Here is a 22,027-nt window from a genome sequence, read left to right as displayed (position 1 = left end):
GCTTTTGCAGTGTGTAGATGTGTTGTCTAGAAATAGATTGTTAAACTTGATTAGAAGATTAGAGCCACTGATAATGAAAATTGATGGCAAATAAGTCATGGTTCTAACTTCTTTCTTGTATTTCCTTGCATATTGAATTCCACTATTCAGTTAGTATTTATTTGATTTTATTTTTTTCATTCATCTAACAAATTCATAGAAAAAGGGAAGAGGTTGATGATATCATTAGTGTTATGAAATAGTTGACGAAGTAACAATTGCTTACATATACCATAAGTAGTTTTCCGTCAGAGTCTATGTAGTAGAAAAAAAACTACAGACAATACTAAGATGAGAATTACAAAGTTTAAAATAATGACTTTTCTGGTACAACTACTAATAGTTTTAATCAGAAAAATTCAAAAAGTGGCAGCTTTAACTCCTGTTGACTGCATATCTTGTCATGCTCTTGAAGTGCTTGTCATGTTGCACTGTTCCAAAAGGGCTAATGCACACTATAATTACTAAACCAAAAGTTACAAAAGCTTGAAAATAGATACACATTTTGAAATGGAAATGTCATTTGAAACGTGAACCACCAAACCTGTTAGAAGCAGGGAATATTATTTGTCACAAGAAGCAAATCATATAAAAAATGAAAAAAGTATGACTTTTAAAAATGTGTATGCATTCACCAAACACATAAAACTCCAGTTTGAATTAAACTTTAAACCCAAATTTGTGCATTGCACTTGCCCAATGTCAGCACTACATATATATGCAAATTTCTTTGAATCAAGATGTAGTGTTGTATATTGTACTTCCTTGACAATGAGTCTAATTTCACATTTTCCTTAGCACTCACTTCAGTTTTCCACTTCCCTAAGCATTTATGGACCATTTCTAGCCTTGTATTAACCCTCAACTCAAGAATATGAGTCCAATCCTATTTTGGAACTTCAACACACTGTGCCCCACATTAAGTGCTGTCAACCCAAATTTATCTTGCTTCCCTGATAATTGGGGTTTACTTTGTTGGGTTAGTTTGGCTCAGCCACAGTGACCAATGTTTTTTTCCCGAAAATTTGGGAGAGTAACATGTTGTCCTTAAAATTACCAGATCTGGTCTTGAAATAGAGATGCAACCACTGAGTGTTGGCCATTCATCAATTCTAAGTTTGTAACTCATATATAAGCAAGATGTTATCCTCATATGTGATATTGTTCATTATGCTATCCTTATGATGCAAAATTACTCTATAATGTACGTTGCAGGTCTGCAATTTTGAGGAATAATCATCAATATCTATTGTTCATTATGATGGAAGCTTCAAGAAATGAAGAAGAATGATACAGAATTACTAATTGATGATTGGCTTAAACCTCTCCCTAAGGGGTTGGTTAGATTTCGTTTCATTCTTACATTTCTCTTGCTTGTACTTTTCATCCACCACTTCATCATCCCATTGATAGGTTGGAGTTGGAGAGATAAGTGTAGATTCCATGATAGGACATTTGGCCAGGTAGAAATAAGCTAGACCACCCTAGGAATGAAGTTGGGAGATATAAGTGTAGTCCATCCTAAGGTAACGAAGAGGCAAAAATAAGTGGTAGTCCCACCCCTAGGTTGAAGATTGGAGATTGATAAGTGTAGTGATAGGACTTGGCGAGGCAGAAATAAGTTAGAATCCATCGATAGAAAAAAGGTTGGAGATCGATAAGGGTAGTCCATATCATTTAGAACGAAGGGGCAGAAATAAGTGTTTAGAATGGTAGATGTTAGTGCAAGCAAAAACCCAAGAGGAACATATACCAAAAAAGGCAAGGAAGACATGATGTCAAAGACTGCCTTCTTCTCGAAATTGAAGCAAGTCTGTGACACCAACAGTGGCACTATAAACATGATACAGATGAGAGACAAACGATGGGTCAGGCTGCCAAGTTCCACCAAGTTAATCAAGATGCCTACTTCACTCTCCTAAAACAGAATTGGGTACATGAAGGCAAAGGGAGTCACCAAGGCATCAAGATTCACCCGATCAGACTTCAAATCAGAGTATGGTGACCTCATTGTGTTGCTCAACTGAGTCATGGGCATCTTACAAGGTATGCAATTCAAGAATTGGATGTATTACTTTATTGATGAAATTGTAAATAGAAAGGGCAAATTTGATTGGGCTAGAATTATAAGTGAAAATTTAGAATTACAACTTAGGGCAGTGCAAAACTAGAAGCAATTCCACATGGGATCCTAGCCCTTCTATTTGATTGCAAGCCGAAAAAGGTTGAAGTGCGAACTTTGGTGAAGAATGAAATCGGGTGAAGAATGAATTTGATTGAAGATTGAGATTCAAGAAGCCCCACAATTTCAAGAAAGAGAAGATTAGTAGAAGAGATTTGAAAATATTTGAGGCTAGGCAAGGCTTGGCTATTCGTGCAAGCTAGCTTGGTTGGATTCGAATGGGAAGGTTGGAGGACCAGGAAAGTTAAGAAAGGCAAGGATACTGGGGCAGGTTAAGTTCGATTTCAAGGTAGTGGCCAAGAGCAAGGCTCTCAAGTTGCAAATAAGTTCGCATCCAGGGAAGCCATCGAGGCCAAGACAAGATTACCCCAAGTGCATGAAGACCTCATCCTTTCAGGGTCAAGACATCAAGTACAAGCAAGTTCGAGTGGTGATGAGAAAGTTTTCTAAGGACAAGCTCAAGCATCCAAGGCTTCACCTTATCTCAAGGATTGAATAAATTTATAAGATAAGGTTGATGAGGTGGCACTTTCATGTGCATGCAATCAAATCATGCTAAGTGTCCTATGTTTTCATTGGTTGACAAATTATTGTAATTTTCTCATTGGCCCACAAAGTTGGTGCCCTCATGTAATTGGTTGAATAATGGTAACCCTAATTAGGGTTTGTAAGATATAATCTTGGCCCTTGATTTTGCCTCTTAATCTCGGCCATTCATTGTAATTTGGAGCCTCTATTTTGCTCTCATTTGTAAGGGAGTTATGTTGGAGAATTGTTGCCAAAAATACTATCAAAATTGTTCTCTATTCATTGTTGTGGCTTGCATGGTGGATATACATGATCATCTTGGTGTATTGTATGGTTCTTCTCATCTCTCAAATTAAAGTAGGATTTCATTTCATGTTGTTAGAGTAGAAGTAGATGGCTAATTGTATGGTGATGTTAGTGAATGTTTGATAGGGACCTATATGCTAGGCCACTAGCATCCTAGCTTCTTGTTAGGAAGCCTTGTGTGGTAATCTAGTCCAATCGTTCCTAAGTTCTACTTGCATATCATCTTTCTACTTGTACTTCTAGTTGGGTTGGAAGATAGGTGTCAGTGTGAAAATCCTAAGAGTATCCCTTAGAATCATCACACCAATGGAGGTAGCGCCGCTGGCAAGCTTTCATTTGGTTAGGTCCGCGTCCATTTCCTAATTTCTCCATCCATAGGAGTAGTAGTAGAGCAATTAAGCATTTAGTGGTAGGAGTAGTTGAAAGTGAAAGTGATCAAGAAGAAAAGAACAAGTCAAGCATGCAAAGTACCACCAAGTTATCTTCGAATGAATAATGTAAGCCTGCCTACGTGATTACCAACAAATCGCATCGATATAACTGAGTTAGCATCCATAGGTGTAAGGAACATTGGAATTTTTCTCATGTCTTCATGAGTATTAACTTTTCAAGAGAGGAATTGAGTATTTGATATCCCATATCAAATGCTTAGTTGCTATATGTTATGTAGTGGTGCAAAACCGACATCAGCAATTACCAATTTAACTAAAGTTTTACAAAGATGATGACCATTCATAAATGAGATTCAGGGATTTCGAAACTCATATTTGCTGCTGCATAAATAGTTGTACATTGCAATACAACAAGATGTGGGGAATCTACCCAAAAAATAAATAGATGCAAACTGGAAAATGACTATACATTAGAGGATTGCAGAATACTTACGTGTTTGCTAGTAGAAGATGTGCCTACACACCGACTCGATTTTCATCACTGGAAACTACCCACAATTGGAGAAGAGTGTGGTGTTGACGTGAGAGGCCACTGCTACCACTGATGAACCTTCCTACAATCACCGCTAGTCCACATTAATTGCTCTTGCTATTATTTCTTGCCTGTTACCTTTGTCCTGAGGAGTATTGTTTTGTGTATCTGCTATGGGACGTGGTTATGTTACCAACTACTGCTCTTAAGTTCTACGCTAATCCCTTTTGTGAAGACTGCTAGTGGGAACCGACTAAGATAGACTAACCCATGAGCATGGAGAGCAAAGTTCACGCTAAGATTTACCTTGTTTTGGTTATGAAAAGATCACTTTCTTGCCTGTTAAATAGCTTACGTCTGCTACTCTAATCTGACAGTTGCTACGACAGACTACCCTCTTCAGAAATTGCATTTCCTCCCTTTTACGTTTGAAACTCATGTCTTTTACCATTAGATGTCTTTTACCATTAGATATTCAATATAACTAACTGAATAGTTAGTCCAGAATGAAGTGTGAGTATTTGGGTTTGCGTCTAGTCTCACTCTTTTCTCAAGGGATTTCGTCCTCAAGAAAATGCCAAGTCACATTAAAGCAACGCTTTTGGAATTTTCAATAACATAACATCTCGTGGTGCCTATCCCAATGCAAATACTTTTTTTTATAGCCTTGAAGCGTGGAAAGATACCGACATATTAGCAATGTGGGATAAAAGACTATTTCGTCTTTTAGTCACTCAAGTCATTTTATCTTAAAGTGACTTTAAACTATAAAGTACTTTATATTTCAACTCAATAAAATAAAGTGACTTCAACCTTAGAATTTCCCATTTAAAATCTCCTCCACTGAAACCAAAACTCCTATGACTGGCTGGCATCCTAAATCACATTTCATTAGCCTATCCGAATGGAAAGACAGACCAACTAGGTGCCAAGATAGCTGGTGCGGAGAAGAGGGCATTACACTCTCAGCTGCTCCATTCTCTTGAGGAGAGGAACAACTTTAATCTTATGGATACCATTATCTGCACAAAAGCTATCAAATTTAGAGGAACAAAACTGTCCTCCGTTATCAGTCTTTAAACACTTAATCTTGTGCTCAATCCTATTTTCCACAAGACCTTTGAATGTTTTGAATTTAGAAAAAACTTCTAATTTCTTTGAAAGCATGTAACCCAAACTTGTATAATCATCTAGAAAGGTAACTTAGTAATTAGCCCCTCTAAAAGAGAGTACCTCAGTGGGTCCAAAGACGTCGGAATTAACCAGCTCCAATGGTGTGTTCTTCTCATGTCCGGTTTTCAAGAAGCTGACCTGCTCCTGTTTAACATAGAGACAATGGTCACAAAATTGTAAATCGACAGATTTCAAACCTAGCAATTGTGTTACATTTTTAACATAACATCAAGTCCTTTCCGACTCTTGTGTCTGAGCCTTGAATGCTAGAGCTCTGAGTTGTTGTCCATAACTAGCATAGCAGCTCCCAATTCACCATTACTTTTTAAAACATATAAGCTACCAACCCTATCTACCTTTGCAACCACCAATGCTCGCTTGGTTACTTTCCAAGTATCAGGATAAAAGAAAGTATTGCAGCCTTGAGTGTGCAGTTGATAAACAGAAATCAGATTTCTTTTTTATTTTGGAACATGACAAATATCCTTTAATAACCATGCACCATTTTAGTGGCAACACATCACAATTTCCAATAATTTCACAAGTTTTATTGTCACCTAAAAATGGACTTTCAAACTGACCACCTTGATAACTAATGAAAGCCTTTGTGCAGGAAGAGGCATGGAAAGAGGCACTGGAATCAAGTACCCAAAAATCTGAAGCATTTTCGCTTATTGATAAAATTAAATTTCCATCATCTTTTTTGTAAGTGGTATTGGCTTCACTGTCCCAAATTCTTTCTTGTTCTTTTTTGTAAGAGCAACAATTTTTCTTAATGTGACCTGTTTAGCCACAAAACCAACAATCTTTTGTTGTTGAAATATCTGCCTCTTTCATGGCTACTTCCTCTATTTTCAGTACTACTCACGACTGTTATGGCATCACCGGATGAAGGCTCTTCATTCTTTCTTCTCATATGTTTGCTGAGAAGAGTAGCTGCAATTTCATCAAAAACTAACTTTTTCTTTTCAAATACCAAAGTACTAATCACTATGACAACCCCATCCAGCTCTTCAAAATAATCAATCACAAAGGTTTTCTGGAAATAATCTACGAAGCACAGGTGGAATGCAAAATTTAATCTCACAGCCTTCATCAACATAAGCTTTATTACTTACCCCTGTTTCATTTCGTTCTTCTATGACCTTTGGCAATGATCATCACACTACTCCAATTGGTTCAGATTCCCCATGCTCTGTTTTTGCATCCTTATCGAAGGGTACTCATCATACCATGTCACGTGGAGCCGTGGGCTTGGATCATGGTGAATGGTCCAAACAACAGAATCATTCCTCACGATGACACTGACATGAATTTGTTTCATCAAGTTGCACATAATGACAAAGACATAAATTTGGAAGACAAAACTCTTGGTTGACAATATCATTCACAAGGGAAGTCAACTGGTCTGCAAGCCACATATGATGGTGGCATTGTTCTGCGTGGAACTGAATCCTCAGCCCCAAAACACGATTCTTCATTACACTCAACACAAAGCAACTCTATCGCTAAAGACAACACTCATAAGGGACAAAGAATGGATGAAGTCCATTCAATATGAATTGACATGCAACATGGACAAAGAATATTAGTCTGTGCAGTCAAGGGATGTATGAAGACTTATCTAATCTATGTCAAATTGAAATGTTCCCAACAAAATTCAATTGCAGTGACTATATATAAGACACTGTCTCTACATGAGCTATGTATTCTCAACAGAATCAAAACATTCAGGCACAGGCATGTAATAAGCCAGTCTGTTTTTCAACAAAATGGTATTCCTATGGGCAGTCACCAAAACGTGCAGGGACAACAAGGTATTGAAAATGATACTATCGGAAACAATGACAATTTATTCAAGTCGCACTCTTGAATTAAGGTCTATCCGATGAAGAGTTCCTTCCAACTTCTCAGTTTATGAGTTACTGTTGCTGGAGAGGCAGAGCCCTTATTGCTTATTTCTGAACATACCTAGGCAAAAAAATTTAAAGCCGCTATGAAGGATGTAAATTATGATCAATGCCAGGCTGCAATGTGTGAAGAGATGGACTTACTAATGGAAAATCAAACATGGGATTTGGTGCCCCTTCCACCTAACAAGATGGCATTAAGGAATAAGTGGATTTACAAATTAAAAGATGGAGGCAGAAAACAATTTCGCACCAGACTAGTTGTCAAGGAGGTATGCTTAGCAGCAAGACATCAATTATGATGAATTTTTCGCTAGTAGAAAAACTGACTACCATACGAGCTATTTTGGTCTTTGGTTGCAGCATGGGATCTCGAGCTTGAGTGGTTGGATTTTAAGACTGCCTTTCTACTTGGAGATGTTGATGAGGATTTGTATATGGAGCAGCCTGGAAGGTTTGGTAAAAAGGGTCAGGAAAATCTTTGTTGCAGATTGAAGTGGTGCTTCTATGGGCTTAAATAAAACCCCAAAGCAATGGTGCGTTAAATTTGATCAATTTATGATTGAGCATAAGTTTATACGCTTGAAAGCTGATCCATGTGTTTATTTTAAATGGTTAACTCATGATGAATTTATCATACTTCTACTCTAGTGGATGATATGCTACTGACAGACACTTGCATAAGGATTGTTCGTGAGCTTAAGAAACAATTAGCTAACAGATTTTCCATGAAAGGTTTAGGGGCAGCCAAAAGAATCCTTGGAATGACTATTTTTGTGGATAGGCACAAGAACGAAATCTAGTTATCTCACAAATAATACATTGAAAATGTATTGGATAGATTTGGTATGTTCGAGGCTAAGTCTGTGAACACTCCTTAAGCTTCTCATTTTCATTTGTTTGGTGACGTGTCCCAAGACCCAGGATGGACTTTATAAAAGGCATTATGTGGTTGGGAGCATTATCTATGCCATGATTTATACTCATCCAGATATCGCTCATGCAGTGGGAGTTGTAATCAGATTTATGAGTAATCCTAGGAAACCTCATTGGGAGGCTGTTAAATGGATCCTAAGGTACTTAAAAGGCACTTCAAATTTTGGTTTGTGTTTTTGAAAGGATAAAGCACAAATGCAAGGATTTATAGATTCTGATCTTGGTGCAAATTTACGAAGATCTACTTCTAGGTATGTTTTCACATTTTCCGGGGCAGCTATTAGATGGGGTTCTAAATTGCAACATACAGTTGCCCAATCATCTGCAGAGGCTGAGTATATGGTTCTCTTTGAGGGAACAAGGGAGATGGTATAGTTGCAGCTTTTGTTTAAAGAATTGGACTTGAGGCAATCAGATTTTGTCATGTTTTGTGACAATAGCAATGCCATTTTTATGCTTAAGCATTGTACATCTCAGCGCGGCTCTAAACATATTCACTTAACATTTTTTATTATGGAAAACAGCTTTTGACGGGGCCCTAAAACCCTACATACTGAAAAGATTAATATAGATAAAGCAATTAAAGTATCAAAAACATAAAAGCCACAGGCTAAACAAAAAACCCCCACAAGATAGCACGATATAACCAGAAAAAGAAAACAGGGAAGCAGAACAAAAAACCAGGAAAGGCCCAAAGCCAAGAGACACACTAGGCAATTTCTCTGAGAATTTCCACAGCACGAATCTTTAGCTCAGACACTCTTCCAGCCGCCTCCTTAAGGTCAGAAAGATCTTTATCAGGTTCTTGGGTGTCCTTTTTCTTTGTGTTGGATGAGGATCTAGTCCTCTTCCTCGATCCCTCCTCAAGAGACTTATCTTTACCACTATTGGGAGATTGGTCTTCCTCCTTACTAGCCCTGTGTTCCTCAATTTTGTTTATCAACACCTTTATGTTGTCATTAGAAGCTTTAAGAATGTTATAGTTTTGCTCAGCGATTTTTTGCAAGGTACCCTCCATGCTTTGAACTCTCCTCTTCACTTCCTCCACTCTGTTTTAAATATCCTTTTCCTCCTCAGTTTCCTATTCTTATTGCTGCACTTGTCCCTCTCCAATCTGCCCACTCTGTAGCTAAGCTTCTAGATTTCATGGTAAGTCCATTTAGTGGTTCTATAGCTATCAATTACATTGTTCTTTGTATTATTAAGCACATCCATCTAAGGGTTCTCCTTTGTGGTGTCGCTCAAAATAACAAGGGCGGGATCAATAAGCTCCTCCCTTTGAATTTTTCCCTCCTTATTCTCCTTAACCAGAGTTTTCATCATCTCTCTCTTGAGCCCCATCCTCACAGAAACATTATCAAAATTCCTCCAAACCACATTCTTGTCTTTGCTCGAAATCTTGCAAGTGTAATGGCTAGACCCATATTCCTCAAAACCCTACTCATTCTCTTCCCCATTCCCCTGATTCTTCTCTTTCTCCTCACTGTCCTTCCCCTCCTCCTGCCTTCCCTCTTTGGATTCTTTTTCAATATCTTTCCCTCTTTTCGACCTCTTGAAAAGCTTGCCAGCAAAATCCTCCTCTTCGTTGACAAGCATCTTAATAGTAATGTTTCTCTTTCCTCTCGTCCTCTCCTTATTTTCCTCTTCTCTGAAATTGATATCTTCCTCCCTATCAATGCTGTCACCCTCCGTATCCATGCCCTCCGCCCTCTAATTATAGTTTCTATCAGACGAGGCCTCTGATGGAGCTCAAAATTATAAAATTAGAATCTCCATTTATGTACAATTTTTAAGCCATATCACTATCAATTTTATCTTTTAGATCATTAGCTTTGTGGCTATTAGGATAGATTTATTCCTCCCATATTTCCAAGTTACATTTCCAAGCTTCACACACCATTTGTCTTATGCAAATCCAACTCTAAAAAGATCAGCCTTTTCACATGGAGTTTTATAAAATTTCGCTTAGTTATGTAATTCTGCATCACATCCAAGTTTATAAACTGTTTATCCATGGTATTCTCCTACTAGTAGTACTTGGATATACAATAAAAAAGATTCCTCTTGCTACTTTTCACATATCTGAACAAACTGTATGGCATGCATTTCTAAGATAAACCTGGACCTATGGAAAAAACAATTGTTTCAAAATCATAATGACAATAGCGGTGGAGTCCAGAATATGTACAGTTTGGTAAGCTACAATAGTGATATGAAAAGTTTTGATCCTATCAACAGAGTCAGGGAATTTTATACATATATATATATATATATATATATATATATATATATATATATATATATATATATATATATATATATATATATATATATATATATATATATATATATATATATATATATGTCCATAGCAGTGTAATGGGACTCGGTGAGTCTGACCAGGACTCTGCAAGTCTAAGCCAAAGTCACCGTTTCCGAGGCAATCTGCCTTTGGACTCAAACTCGATCGAGTCCTGGCAGAGTCCACTCGGACTCGCCAGACTCGCTAAGTCCCGAGCCCAGGACTGTCGCCGATGGCCAAGACATAAAAAGTTAAAAAAATTAAAAAATAATTATTTTATGTTGCCTTTTTTGGTTGTTATAACATCTCATTGACCTAAAAAGGTCATTCCACCATTTGCTTATGTTTACAAGAGAGAGGAAAGAATTAGAGAAGAATATTGGAGTTTTGAGAGAAAAATCAGCAAACCGCTGGCTCTCCTGTATCAATTGTTGATGGTTTGTGCAACTTTGTAGCTTGCACTAAAGCATTGGGAGGAGCTTAAGGGAGCATTTGGAGGAGGTTTCTACAAACTTGCATTTCCATTGTTTGACTTTGTGCAAATTTGAAGAGGTAAACTACAAGTTGCATTTTTTTGTGTTGTTTTGTAATATGTTTTAAACTTTTACATTCATATTTTTTACTTCTCATTTTGTTTACATTTGTTTGGTCTCTACTACTACTATCTACTATTTAGAATTTAGATTTATTCTAATTTATGTTGATGACAAAGTAAGAATGCCTTAAAGTTTAAAAATCTGATTTGATGCTAACTTTTCTCTATTTATAATATATTCATAGTGCAGGAGGCTAGCAGCAAACACATTGAAATTTTACACATTGTCTCAGGGTGAGGGAAATGGAATTAGGCCTCCATTTAACTCTAATGCAGACCCAAGTGCAATAGCAAGGGATAGGGCTTGGAAACATGCCATCCCTTGACACAAAAAGGGAGTTGTTACATGTTGGCATTGTGGTATAGTATATAATGGGATAGGAATAAATAGATTGATGTATCACCTAGCAAATATACCTAGACGTGATGTTAAAAAATGCAAAAATGTACCTCAAGATGTGATGCAAGACATGCAAACTCTTCTAGAGGAAAAAATGGAGAAAAAAGAATTGAAAAGGAAGCAAGAAGAAGAAATGACACAACTAACCCAACGAGGATCTTCTAGTTTTCGCTCTCCATTATCCCCTACTCCACTTACGGATGCCACTGCTTCTACGAGTGTGACCATTGGGCCTCGCATTCATAAGCAAAGATCGACACTTAATTCCATGTTTGCTCCACGCACGGCTCCAAGTGCACAACCATCGCTTGAGAGCATGGGTTGGAACAAGGAGAAACATGATTATGCAAAATTGGCACTTGGAGACTTCTTCATCTACAACAACAACATTCCATTCAATGCAGCAAAGTACTTATTTATTTAAATTTAAATTTATGTTTTCTCTTCTTTCAAAGTTTCAACTTTCAACTTCCAAGAGACAATAATATGTTTATTTTGTTTTCAAATTTATTTATAATATATTAATTTGTTTAACTTTAAATTTTATTTAATTTCTTTTAGGTCCCCTTATTGGCAAATTGGAATCGATGTTGTTGTTGTTTGTGATCTGGGGTTCAAAGCCCTTGCTGCTAAAGAGCTAAGAGGCCTTATTTTGAACCAAAGCGTGGCTGATGTAGAAGTTGCAATCAAGGAGCAGCGTGAGGTGTGGAAGACGAAGGATTGCACCATCATGATTGATGGTTGGACTGATAGGAGTAGAACACTCCTCAACTTTTTTGTCTCTTCATCAGATAAACCGTAATTGTACTTAGTCTTAGACATTAAAAATTTCGAAGTAGAACTTTTACTTAAGTGATTAAGTTTATAAATTATGATTCATCATCAATCATTATACTAATTCGTTTCTTTTTCTTCAAGTGTCACAGCTTTTTTGAAATCAATTGATGCCTCAGGAAAAACAAAGAATGTTAAATATCTTTGTGAGGTAATGGATGAAGTGATAAAAGACGTGGGTGAGGAGAATGTGATGCAAATAGTTACAGATAATGCAACAAATTATGTTGCTGTAGGAAAGCTTCTTATGGAGAGACACCCTCACATATTTTGGACCCCTTGTGCTGCTCACTGCATTGACCTCATGTTAGAGGATCTTGGTAAACTCCCTTGGATAAAAACAATTATAGAGCAAGGAAGGAGTATATGCAAATTCATATATAATCATACATGGTTCCTCAACCTCACGAGGAAACATAATAGGCAAAAGGAGTTGTTTTGTCTAGGGGTCACTAGATTTGCAACCAATTTTCTCACATTGAAATCTTTTCTTGATTCAAAGGGAGGTTTGAGACGCATGTTTGTTAGTGAGTGGTGGATTGCATCATCATATGCAAAGACCACTGCAGGGATTGATGCAGCTGATCATTTTTTGATAAGGCTTCTTTTTGGACACCAATTGCTGATATTGTGACCATAATTTTCCTTTTTGTCCTCATTTCAACTTTATTTTGTTTATGAAATTATGTTATAAATTATTGTTCATTTTTTAAAGAAAAAACTTAAAGCTGATTATTTCTCTTCCAACTTTCATAATGATTGCAATTTGTAAAGTCGCTTCTTGTTCTCCTACGAATTGCTAATGGAGAGAAGCCCTTAATGGGCTACATTTATGAGGGCATGGATAGGATGAAGGAGGCCATTCGCTCTTTTTTTGCAGGGAATTGAGATAGGTATGGGCTTATATGGAATGTCATTGACAGACGTTGGCACAATCTACTTCACAGGCCTATACATGCAGCAGCCTACTTCCTTAATCTAGCATACCAATTCAACACACATTTCAAGGCTAATGATGAGGTGTGGAGTGGCCTCTACAATGTTGTAGAGAGAATGTCACCTGATTTGACAGTTGGAACAATTATAGTCCATGAGATTGAGTTGTTTAAGAAAGCTCAAGGGGGCTTATTTGCACAGGAGTTGTGCAAGAAAAATAGGATAGAATTGATGCCTGGTAAAAATTTTTGATTCTACATCCTAATTTCTAATTCTATTACCATTTTAATTTAATAAATTCAAAGTTATTGATATGATTCAAAAAAATTTTGTTTTAGATGCATGGTGGGAGATGTTTGGCACAAAGGTGCCCAATTTACAGAGGATTGTGATTCGCATCTTGAGCCAACCATCCAGTTTATCAGGATGCGAACGTAATTGGAGTCTATTTGAGCACATGCACTTACACTCGAAGAAGTGCAATAGGTTGGCAGTGAAAAAATTGAATGATCTTGTCTTTGTTCACTACAACCTTCGCCCTCGCCATAGATAGATTCTTGGCACTGATACATCACCGATTGTATTAGAGAATGTTGATCCTCATGCAGAGTGGAACACAGAGATGGATGATCCTATCTTCAGTGATGAAGATGTGGACTGGGTAGATCAGTTGGATCGGGAGGCTGAGGTAGTAGCGACGGTAGTTGAGGAGGCTAGAGCGCGAGGAGACAGAGTGCAGGACCCTGAGGCTAGGAGTGATGGATCCCAGTCTGATGACGAGGATTATGTGGGTGAGGATGAGGATGATGATGAGGATGAGGATGAGGATGAGGTTCAGGCTCAGCCTCAGACACAAGGAGAGAGGATGGCTCTAGAGTCTTCCATGACTTATCTTAAAGGCACTCGTAGGAGGACATAGACTACTATGAGCCTTAGTCTTGTAGTTGTTATTTTGATATATGTTTTGAACTTTTGATACCATGGATTTCGTAATCCATGGATATTGTATACATTTGAGTCTTTGACAGTGGAGTGGCACTATGTTTATTACTTTAAGTTTATAACTTTATATTGTGTTATTCAATTTTTTTCCTTCAAAAATTCGCTTTTATACTTATGTGATCTATGCAAAATTGTGTATGTGTATTAAGTAGCTTCTATTTATCTCAATTATTGTGTATTTGATGTTAATTGACTAAAAGATGCATGAAACAATCTTAAAATCTTTTAAAATCTTTGAATTTCATGGGTTTTTCAATTTTTCGAGTCCTCGTCGAGTCCTTGCCCAGTTTGGTCGCTGAGTCCGAGTTCGAGTCGGATTTTGACTTTCTGAGTCAGAGGCGAATTTGAGTCCTGTAACTATGGTCCATAGTTATTTCTCAGGCAACAATGAAGACCATTTTATAAGTCAACCTGTCAAGTCATGCACTGTGACTTCTGTGATAGCTGTCCAACATTTGTAGACACATACAATATGGATAAATTACACATCATGACAAAAGGAGATCTAGAACTAATTAAGAGGTGGAATCTTGAGATTCAAGTTGTCGTAAATCTTGAGAAGCAAAACATTTGCAGTAAGGTTTCTAAACTTGCTCGAAAAGAATAGTGTTCCCCCACTAAAGCCATAGCCCAGTGATGTCCTCTGATCATAAACAAATTGAAGATATGGAGTAGTAACCCGAATGCCTAGAGATGATGGAATAATATTTTCCGGCAAACACAAAAAATGATAAAGATTCGATTTATTACTAATGTGTTATAGAGATGCTTGAGTTATAAACGCCTAGCAATAGTCAAACATGTCGTCAATGAAGGAAGAGTAACACTGTGAAAAGAAATAGATTTATATTATAGAATATCAAATGTATTTGAGATGAGAAAGTCTATTCGAAACATAAGTCAATGATGGAGTCAGTGTGTGGCAACCATTGAACATAATCGTTTGATGGAAGAGCTTTAGAAATATCGTCAACAAGAATAAAAACCATTAATGGTGTGTGCTAGGAGTTGAGCAATGGAGCCTTGATGAATTCATCCTTAGACAATGTCATGGAATTACCAAGCCTTTCACGGAAGCCATGTTATTATTATTAAAGTAGTAGCATAAGGTCAAAAATAATAGTGTTAAAAGATTACAATATTTTATCATGAAGTTGTATCATTTTGAAATAATAAAGGAAGATATGCGATTAAGAAAGGGTAATATGTAAAGCAGTGATTTGTTTAAATCAAAAGGGTGCGACTTATTTATAAAGAAATGACTTTTGAAATTGAAAAGTCATATTCCTTTTAAGTATGAAGATATAAATAGAAGAAGTTTTATGAAACAAAGAAGATATTTGAACATTCATACACTCTGAAGAAGTATTTTATATTTATTTATTGTATGGAGGAATAAGGGGCTCATTATGACTTTGTAATATAAATTCTATTATTTTATTTTAATAATAAAATAAAATGTTCTTTGTTTATTATTAAAGCCATGGAGATTTAAATTGCAGATGAATCGTCCTTTGTAATTATTTTTTGGAATTTGTATACAATTTGAATGTCGGATTAGTGGACATGTCATTTAGCATTATAAATTTGATCATCATAGATAGTGTGAAATATTAAATTGTTTCCGTATCTGTGTCCAATTTGTCTCCTTACCAGAGGAGTTAAAGTTCAATTTGGACTAATTTAGGATTGCGTATATATTTGATTTGTCACATCTTGATTATTTAATTGTTGGTAGTAAAGTGCGTAAAACATTATAAAGTGAAAATTCACTGAAGTTGACTCTATTGCTCGAATGAGTAGAGACATTGGTCTTTTTATTATTGAAGTCAGAAAATTTGTAACTTCCTTCCTACAAGCATCAATTTCATTATTTACAAATATTATATAATTCAAGCACTCAATATTTAGTTTTAGTTTCATCGAGTTCAATGACCTTGCTAGACGAAGAACTCCAAAAGTTTAAATTTTCTATAGAAAAGCCTTGAACTAGACAGTCAGCGTTTAAGGTGAAGATTTACTCGCCTGGGTGTAGCGGAGCCTGAAGTGCAAGGGAATTGAGAAGTATTCCTATTCGCTGACCAGAATTGATTGAGAAGTCCTATCGGAGAAGTGGCAGGCTCTTGGATTTCCAATCTGCGGTTTTGGGAACCAACAACCTCAATGCTCTATTTAGAGTTGGGAGTCTCCTTTTACTCCTTTTTTATTTTCTTTTGCCCCTTTTTGTGCTATGGGGTAGCATCCTCATCCGTATCCAAATGCATCTCGACTATCCTCAGTATTGGATGGGATATAATCTTCTCCCGACTCATTCGACTCATCTTTACCCTCCTTGCCCACCTTCCTATTCCTAATTTCTTTATCCATTGTCCTAGCCTTAAAAGATTCATAAATTAATAGTAAAAGTCCCTCATGGAAAGCTGGATTACCAATGGGCTTCTCGCTATAGTCATTGATATTCTCATTAATTGACAAATATAGGAAAAAAGGGATTGAAATCTTCACCCCATACTTGAAATGGTTAAGTAGCACAAAGTGGTGAGTGCAAAAGCGGTTGAATGTCGTGTCTAGGGAGATGTACTTGATGATAACCCTCAACACAAACCTCCACGACTTTATAGAGCTTGGCAAGTAGTAGGTACATTTCTTCACTAAAGCCTTCTTTTCCTCCACATCCTTGGTAGATTTGATCACAGCCTACCCAGAAATATGCCTATCTCTGGAGATATTCTTCCCAATTATGGGTATGCTCATCCTCGCAAAGATAACCTCCTCCGTCATCGCGAAATCCACCCCATCAATTTTGACAATCCCCTCGTTCTAACACTTAACCATGATACGCATAACAGAGGGTTTCCACCCATGAAGCCTTTTGATGATTGTGGTAACTTCACCTTTTTTCAAAATGCTCCACACCTTCAAGTGTCGATGCCACTTATCTGCTTCATCCTCAGGTTCTCTCCTATGCCTTTCCCCCACCATATTTTCGTCCTCTCTGCAAGCTTTTCTTCTTGTAGTGATATCTTTTGGAGCCTAATTCCAAATGATGTATATTGTGTTCACGAAACTTCTTTTAGCCTCATGCAAATTATATGCAAAATCCGGCCTCAAAGTGTGCTGATGTATAATAATAATGTGTTTCATGCTTTGGCTATCGTACTTACACATCAAATTTCGGCATATTTCCCATAACACATAACCTTTCATAATTGACATTTAATGATTCCTAATCTGCCTGGGATCCTCTCCCTGTCTATGAAATCCAAGATTTTCCGTGGAATATTATGCCCGTCCATCCATCTTTTCATTCCATCATTCTTGACTTCCCAGTTGGCCAACCTGTAAGCGACTTGATTAGCTTCCCTATATTCATGAGCCACATATATATTATCGAAGGAATTAAGGAACTTGATGCACTCTTCAATGATATTTGCAATTATCCACATAGGCTCAATCTTCTCGTTAAGATAGTCTATTATATTCTTAGAATCTCCTTCCAGCCATATATTTCGAACTCCCATGTCCTGAGAAAGTTTAATGGTTTAATGAGCCGCAGTCGCCTCGGCATAGTGATTAGTTTCCAAACCCAAAGGTGCAGAAATAGCAGAAATACCTTTGCCTTGGGCATTTCTGATGATTCCCCCCACCCCTGCCTTACCAGGGTTGCCTTTGGTAGCCCCATCAAAGTTTTCTTTACACCAACCCTCAGGCGAGAGACTCCATCGGCAGTCCTCCCTCCTATTTCTTTCACTTTCCTTTATGTTGAGAAGAGGGTTATAACCTTTATTGGTAGTATAGTTCTCTAATGAAGTGTTAAGGCTTTTATGGAAGACAACTTTGGCATTAGTTTCTTTCTCCCTAAAAATTCTTTTATTCCACTCCTTCCACACTCCCCAACAAACATGAGGCAAAGTGCATTCCCACAAGCCTTTATTCACATCCCCAATAGCCCCATGGTGCCATTGTTTGAAGAGATCTGTAGTGTTATTGGTAAAACACCAGGTCACCTTGAAGAAAGACAGGAAATAAGACCATATTTCTCTAGTGAAATGGTAGTGAATAAAGATATGGTCCACACTCACTATTGTTTTTGCATAGAATGCATCTATTAGGCATGAAATGCCCCCTTTGGTAAGGTTGTCCACCGTCAAGATACGGTTTTGGAGCATCATCCAGAAAAAAATGTTGATTTTGGGAATAAGGCCAGGATACTAGGCTTTGGCCCAAACAAGGATTGATTCAATGTTTTGCATGGTTTTGTAACCCGAGGCAACAGTTTAGTTGCTGTCCTTTGTCTCCCCCCAAATAATAGCATCCTTGTTGAGGGATAGAGGGATATGTGTAATCATGTCCATTAGTGGCTTTAGCTCCTAGGACAACCCAATCAAATTCACCCATTCATTATTGACCCTGTAGTCGCTCACCCTACAGCCAAATCTTTCCATCCATAAGTTTGCCCATCTATTATATGGCTCGATGTCCCATAAGTGCCCTTGTCTTAGCCAGTCATCATGCCAAAAATTTATATCTTCACCATTTCCAAGTTTCTATTTCACTTTCTTAGTGGCTATATGCCCTTAGTCCTCAAAATGCCATTCCAAATGTTGGATCCCCTTGGGTCATATTCCCTATTGATGAACTATTTGAAATTAATATTAGCAGCATATTTGTCCTTCAAAATATCCCTCCACTCCCTTGTGGAGTTGAAAATCCTCCATATTTGTTTAGCTTGCAAGGCCCTATTGAACTGCTTCAAATTCCTAATCTCTCCCCCCCGTCCCCCCCCCCCCCCCCCCCGCGCTTAATGGGTCTACAAATAGTCTCCCAAGCCACCAGCAGGCACTTCTTATTTCCTTCAGCACCAACCACAGAAAATTCCTCTAAATGGACTCCAAAGTATCAGCCACTTTGGTAGGTGTAGAGAAAAGGCTTAAGGCATAAGTTGGCAAATTCTGCAAAGTAGATTTGATCGGAAGCACTTTACCAGCCTAACTCAGGGTTATGCCTTTCCATCCCGCCAGCTTTCTATTGAATCTATCAATGAGATTGTTCCAAAAGAGGTTAGGAGGTTTGGTCTCCAAGGGAACCATTCGATATCACTTACGTTATTATTACATTCAACATGTGGTTGAAGAAGGTGAGCTTGATGTGGAGAAGATTGACCACCAAGAAAAATTCAGTTGATGCTCTAATGAAGGTAGTTTCTCTCAGCATTTCCCACATGTGATAAAAAGATCAAAGGGCGGAAATGTCTTTGATACAACAGTAGTTGGTCTTCAAGTGTGATATTGTTGGGGTGTGAAGCCCAACGGGCTTTATTGTCTTTTCCTCTAATTGCCAACGGCCTTCAACTTCGATAAGGATTGGATAATTGGACAGTTATTTATTCTCTCAACTGCTGTATTATAAACCTATGTTTTTACTCTTATTAATAAAGATCTTCCCCTACTTCAAGAGTGGACGTAGGCCGGAACCACTGCAGATCTCCATGTTCACTTTGTTCAGTTTTATTTGCTGTTTCTATATTTCTTATTCGCTCTTTCATATTTAGAATGATTGGCAGCAAATTTTAGTAAGCCTATTCATTGTGAAGCAATATTGAGTTGCTGGCTGAGCCGAGATATCCTTCTACATGACACAAGCATTGTGTTTTATGGAGATCTATCTGCTACTAAATAAACTAAACCGTTCCATGCTCGACTCTTATGCTAAAATAAGAGCAAATTTGAAAATTGATCGCCAATATCTACTAATATCTGTATACATTCCTTTTTCTAATCGAGGAATTTTTAAGGCAAGGGAAGGCAACGCAAAACGACCTATTTATTCTTTATTAAAACTGAATTAGCTTGTGATTGTGATTGTGTGAATCAGGGCCTATTTTAGAGATGTGTAATGTTTGAAGCGGTGATAAATTTATTCAAGTCTGATATACTTAGCGTAGTTAGGCTTTACTCATGATAATAAATTTTCTTTGAGCTTGAGTGTTTGGTTAAATCTTTTCATATGATGATGAAGTTTACATTACCTTGTAACACCTAACACAGCCTATCTATTATTCAAGACCCTATGGAGTATATAATTAATGATTTGAGCCAATTTTTTCTTAATGTGTAGGAAGTTGACAATTACTCTGAATTATATTCGATTTATACATCGACCAGTGTAGGGCCTTCTCTATAGATTTCTAATCTGCAGAGTAATTGTATCGGTTTTTCATCCATGTCTTAATTCATTGTCAGAAGCGTGTTAATTAGTAATGTGGCATGATTTTCCGTTGGCATGTTTTGTTTGTTCTCTTATTGTATATGTTTTTTCTAATGTTCCTTTGAATTACCTATGACCTGTTATAGGATGATGTTTCCGGATGCCTTGTGCCTAAAACATATATCTTTGCCTCAAAGAATTAGACTTCATATCTATTTTCTCATTATCGCAAAAATATTATTATAAAGTTAATCTTCTGAATCTAAAACACCATACTTCTTTCGAAGTCATTGACAGTTGCAAACACATAATTGTATTCTCGTTAATAATGTATGTGATTCTGTAATTTAAGGGTAAGCTAGAAGAGATATTATGGTTTCAGACAAGTGGAATTAATGAATGAATCGAAGATGACCCACAGTTTTTGCTCAACAGGTAGCAGCAGCAGATGTGATAAGCCCTTCAGCAAGCAGGTACTTCACCATAAGAGAATTTAATTTATTGCGTTTTTTTAAGTTTATCGGAAATGCACTTTTTGAAATGATGGTACAATATTGTTTTCCTTCCACTACAATTCCCCTTTGATAGGAAAATATTCTGGTAATAAGATATTTCTATATTTATTTGTTTTAGATCATACTGAAGTTTTTCTGTTCATGCTTTGCAGTTCCAAATTTACACTTCCGGTAAGTTTTTCAATAATTAGTAGTACATGGCCAATGCTTGATGATACGTATTCATCTGTTTGTAAAATAATTCTATTTTCTATTAAATTCTTTAAAACAACGATTTGTATTTCATTTCAGATTTCCAATTTGCAAGCGTACATCTCACAAATAAATGAGGAGGCTGGTGAAGAGGAAGATTGGGAAGACTAAATAATTAATTTACTTTTTAAGCTTAAAAGATTGTCATATGATTACATTTTTTTTTTCCCATAGGTGATATTGAAGTTCAAGTCTATATTCATACGGTAGTCCCTGCCTACACTCTGCCTCCACTCTATATGTAAATCTTTGTTGTATATATGGAGGGTTTGCAAAGTATCTCTATATTGTAGCGCATGAAGATCTTTGTTACATAGAGAGAGGGTTTGCAAAGTATCTTCACATTGTAGTGCATGAAGAGCACTTTCACTAATTAGTTGTATTTATGAATATTGTATTAGTCTATTGTAAATATGATTTTATTCTACTAATTTAATATCTTAAATTATAAAGTTTGAATTCAAATTTAAATTCGACAACAATTGACATAAAATTTACCTACATAAATTTAAATTTTTTAAATATATAATTAGAAAATTCATTAAATTGTCACACATTTTAACATTTTTAAATAGGTTTCAAATAATATTATAAAATAAGTAGATTTGAAATGAAATAATAAAAAACTAATATTTATTAACATAAACTAATATCACATTACTTTTAAAAAGGAATTTAAATATTTACATATGTTAAATTGAGATTATTAAAAATTAGAACTACATAATAGTAGTTTAAAAACTATTACAATATATATTTTAATTTTTAACTTTTTAAATGTGTAATGAATATGTTAAATATTGTATAATTAATAAAAATATATTTAAATAATAAATTGTTAGCTTATAATATATTATTATTTATTTAACATCTTTTAACAAAATATAATCTATTATTTGGTATCTTTTTAGATTATAGTATAACATAGGATGGCATCAAGGCCCCAAAAAATCCTTTTTCGAAGGTATTTCTCAAGATAGTTTTCA

At 36.4% G+C, this 22,027-nt stretch overlaps 1 protein-coding gene across 3 annotated transcripts in view; it reads left to right on the top strand.

Annotated features, from left to right (window-relative positions):
* Positions 1-21,472, top strand: part of LOC149575274 (uncharacterized) — a 277,364-nt gene extending 255,892 nt beyond the window's left edge. For 2 of the 3 annotated variants that reach the window (XM_089815065.1, XM_089815066.1), the window contains 3 exons: positions 20,710-20,747; positions 20,942-20,960; positions 21,081-21,472. In XM_089815065.1, the coding sequence (XP_089671191.1) occupies positions 20,710-20,747; positions 20,942-20,960; positions 21,081-21,152 (129 nt within the window). In that variant the 3' untranslated portion in view covers positions 21,153-21,472. Of the gene's footprint in view, positions 1-20,709; positions 20,748-20,907; positions 20,961-21,080 lie in introns of all 3 variants that reach the window. The other variant, XM_089815067.1, reaches the window with a different exon arrangement.
* The last annotated feature ends 555 nt before the right edge of the window (positions 21,473-22,027 follow it).

This window comes from Cupressus sempervirens, chromosome 2, assembly GCF_028749045.1.
Source record: "Cupressus sempervirens isolate cs-2001-9-10 chromosome 2, ASM2874904v1, whole genome shotgun sequence".
NCBI classification, from domain to species: Eukaryota; Viridiplantae; Streptophyta; class Pinopsida; order Cupressales; family Cupressaceae; genus Cupressus; species Cupressus sempervirens.
This window is presented reverse-complemented; position numbering and strand designations above follow the sequence as displayed.